General features: G+C 38.6%; 1 protein-coding gene across 10 annotated transcripts in view; it reads left to right on the forward strand.

Annotated features, from left to right (window-relative positions):
* LOC119588069 (leucine-rich repeat serine/threonine-protein kinase 1-like) overlaps positions 1-2,653 on the forward strand; it is a 34,372-nt gene that overhangs the window by 27,270 nt on the left and 4,449 nt on the right. For 5 of the 10 annotated variants that reach the window (XM_037936764.1, XM_037936770.1, XM_037936765.1 and 2 more), the window contains 6 exons: positions 527-580; positions 864-1,062; positions 1,247-1,453; positions 1,731-1,982; positions 2,181-2,322; positions 2,457-2,566. In XM_037936764.1, coding sequence (XP_037792692.1) covers positions 527-580; positions 864-1,062; positions 1,247-1,453; positions 1,731-1,982; positions 2,181-2,322; positions 2,457-2,566 — 964 coding nt within the window. Of the gene's footprint in view, positions 1-117; positions 142-526; positions 581-863; positions 1,063-1,246; positions 1,454-1,730; positions 1,983-2,180; positions 2,323-2,456; positions 2,567-2,653 lie in introns of all 10 variants that reach the window. The other 5 variants (XM_037936767.1, XM_037936772.1, XM_037936769.1 and 2 more) reach the window with 2 other exon arrangements.

Raw genomic sequence — 2,653 nt, forward strand, 5'->3', positions numbered from 1 at the left:
GGTTTGCATGATGATAGATGCTGCATATAATGCGTGATATAACAGAACACTTTTGTTCATTTAAAGTTTTTATTCAATGTGTTGTGATAGAAATTGAAGTGTGATGTATTTTCATAGCCTGCAAGGACCAATATTTTCAAGGTTAGCATGATTTTTACAGCACCTTAATTAGACACCAAATTTTCTTTGTGCTCCACTGTATTAGAATTTTTTTTTTTTTTGTACTGTAGTGTCTGCTCGCATAAACTAGTTGTATTTTCACATAATGGTAGTTTTGCTATTTAGATATAGAGCTAGAGAATTAATGCAATAGTTTGATGAATGAAAAATTGTCACTTATTTCATAACCATTATGTCATTTTTGTTGTCACATGATTGGTATGTTGTGATTAGCTTGTAGATTTTTTTTTCACTTTTGGAATGCTGACACATTTAGAGTATATAAGAGGTATGTATAGGGTGTTATGATACACCCCACACACCAATTTACTTTTGAGAAGGAAAAGTTGGTTTTCATATTTTCCAGATATTTTGTCATGAACTGCAAGTGTCGTAGTCAGCATTTATATATTTTTAATTGGTCAGTTTTTTTCTTCTTGTGTACTGTACATTTTGTACTAATCTGTTGAAATATATTGTAAAATCAAAGGACCAAAATAGATGGTATTTGCTAGTCTGTTGAAAGCATATCTTCAAAAAATGAAATATGCTGTATGGATAATAACATTCTAATAATTTGATAAAGAAGTAGTAGCTTATTCACAATGCTGCATCATTTTGACTAAATGGATATGAAATGAACTCATTCATTCTCAGATATATCTTTCTGCTCCCATAACCCACTAACCCCATACCTCAAACAGTCGCAAGCCATCAGCCGAAGGGAGACCAGACCTCGACAACAGCGGAAACAACGAAGGCGAGACATCAGGTGGCCAAGAGGTGACACCAGTCGTCTATTCCTTCATGGTGGAGGAATGCATTCTAGCTGCTTACACTGCTCGCTCTGTGCCGTGTCCTCTCCATGCCGATCTCCTTTTGGCTCAGATTGCACCCGACACAGTGAGTGGTGGTTTTCTTCTTTTATTTATTTTTGGGGGGGTAATTGTTTTCAGTTTGGATACAATAGCATGATAATTTTTAATATCTTCTGGTCTGTAATAATCATTCTCAATTTTGTTTCTTTTGTCTTACAAATGACCAGGTACTAAATACACTGAATGTACCATTTTGTGTTTCTTTACAGGTTTTCCTAGACTTAGGTGACAGGTACCTTGTTCGTCCAGAGCTGATCAAGCAGGGCAAACTGCTGGGCCGCGGAGGCTTTGGCTTCGTCTTCCAAGGAGCGTGTCGCAACAGAGCCAGTGGGGCTCCCATGGATGTGGCCCTTAAGATGCTGCAGCCTGTTGACCCTGGAACCAGTGCCAGACAGAGTGCCATTGTTGCTTATAAGGTAGTTCAAAGTTTAGTTTAGTGGTGGAGGGATTTATGAATGGTTTCACGCTTTTGAGGAATTGTTGATATTATACCTGAGAATTAGTGTGAGATTGAGTGCCATTGTTGTAGGAATGTTTCATTTAATGTTCTTGTTTTGAGATATTTGTAAGAAATTATCTTTGATGAGGTGAGTTTTGTATTTTAATGGTTGCCAGGACTAGTTTCAGATGCACCACAAATAATTTGTATATGACAAAAGTCTAATAGGCCATATCTTTGTTTCCCCTTAACAGGCTGCTCAGAGCAAGTGGGAACGAGACCCCCTGCAGTACGCATGCAAGGCTTATTGCTCGGCAAGACAAGAGGTGAACATTCTCCTCTCTCTACGCCATCCTCACATTGTTCCCTTGGTGGGCGTCTGTCCGCGACCCCTCGCCCTCGTCCTAGAGTTAGCACCCCAAGGAGCTCTTGACCAGTGTCTTAAGCATTACCAGAGATCAGGAGCCAGACTTTCCCTCCATACATTGCAAGCTGTTGTGTTGCAGGTTTGTTGAATTATTTTTATATGTGCATATTATATAAGTATACATATTGCTAATAAATAAATAGGTTTTTATTTTTATTTTATAGTATGGTTTAGTAAAACACTAAAATTAGGATTTCTTGAACAGAACAGTGTACATGTAAAAAATAAAAACATTTTATTCTTAAAGGTGATTATTACAAGCTTCTCTCCCTCATAGGTTGCCAAAGCCCTGGAGTACCTGCATGGCCAACACATCATCTATCGAGATCTAAAGAGCGAAAATGTTCTCGTGTGGGAACTTCCTCCACCTTTCCATCACCAACCTCAACCCAAAGTAGATGTCCGACTCGCTGACTATGGTGAGTTTAGTTTAGTAGTATTTTTTATTTGGGAGAGAGAAGTGTAATATCAAGATTAATATACAGTGGATAGGGAGTATTTTGACTTCAAATTTCAGCTGAATTCTCATCACCTATGTTCCATTTCCTCCCAGGTATTAGCAGATCTAGTCTACCCACGGGAACGAAGGGCTTTGGAGGCACAGAGGGATTCATGGCACCGGAGATGATGAGACACAACGGAGAAGAAGAATACACGGAGAAGGTGAGCTGATTCGGAGAGTCTCGGTGGTTTGGCTGGAATTTTATTTGACCCATATATTGTTTTCTTTGTTTCCTTTAGAATGAATGA

The sequence above is a fragment of the Penaeus monodon genome, chromosome 23 (assembly GCF_015228065.2).
Source record: "Penaeus monodon isolate SGIC_2016 chromosome 23, NSTDA_Pmon_1, whole genome shotgun sequence".
NCBI lineage: Eukaryota > Metazoa > Arthropoda > Malacostraca > Decapoda > Penaeidae > Penaeus > Penaeus monodon.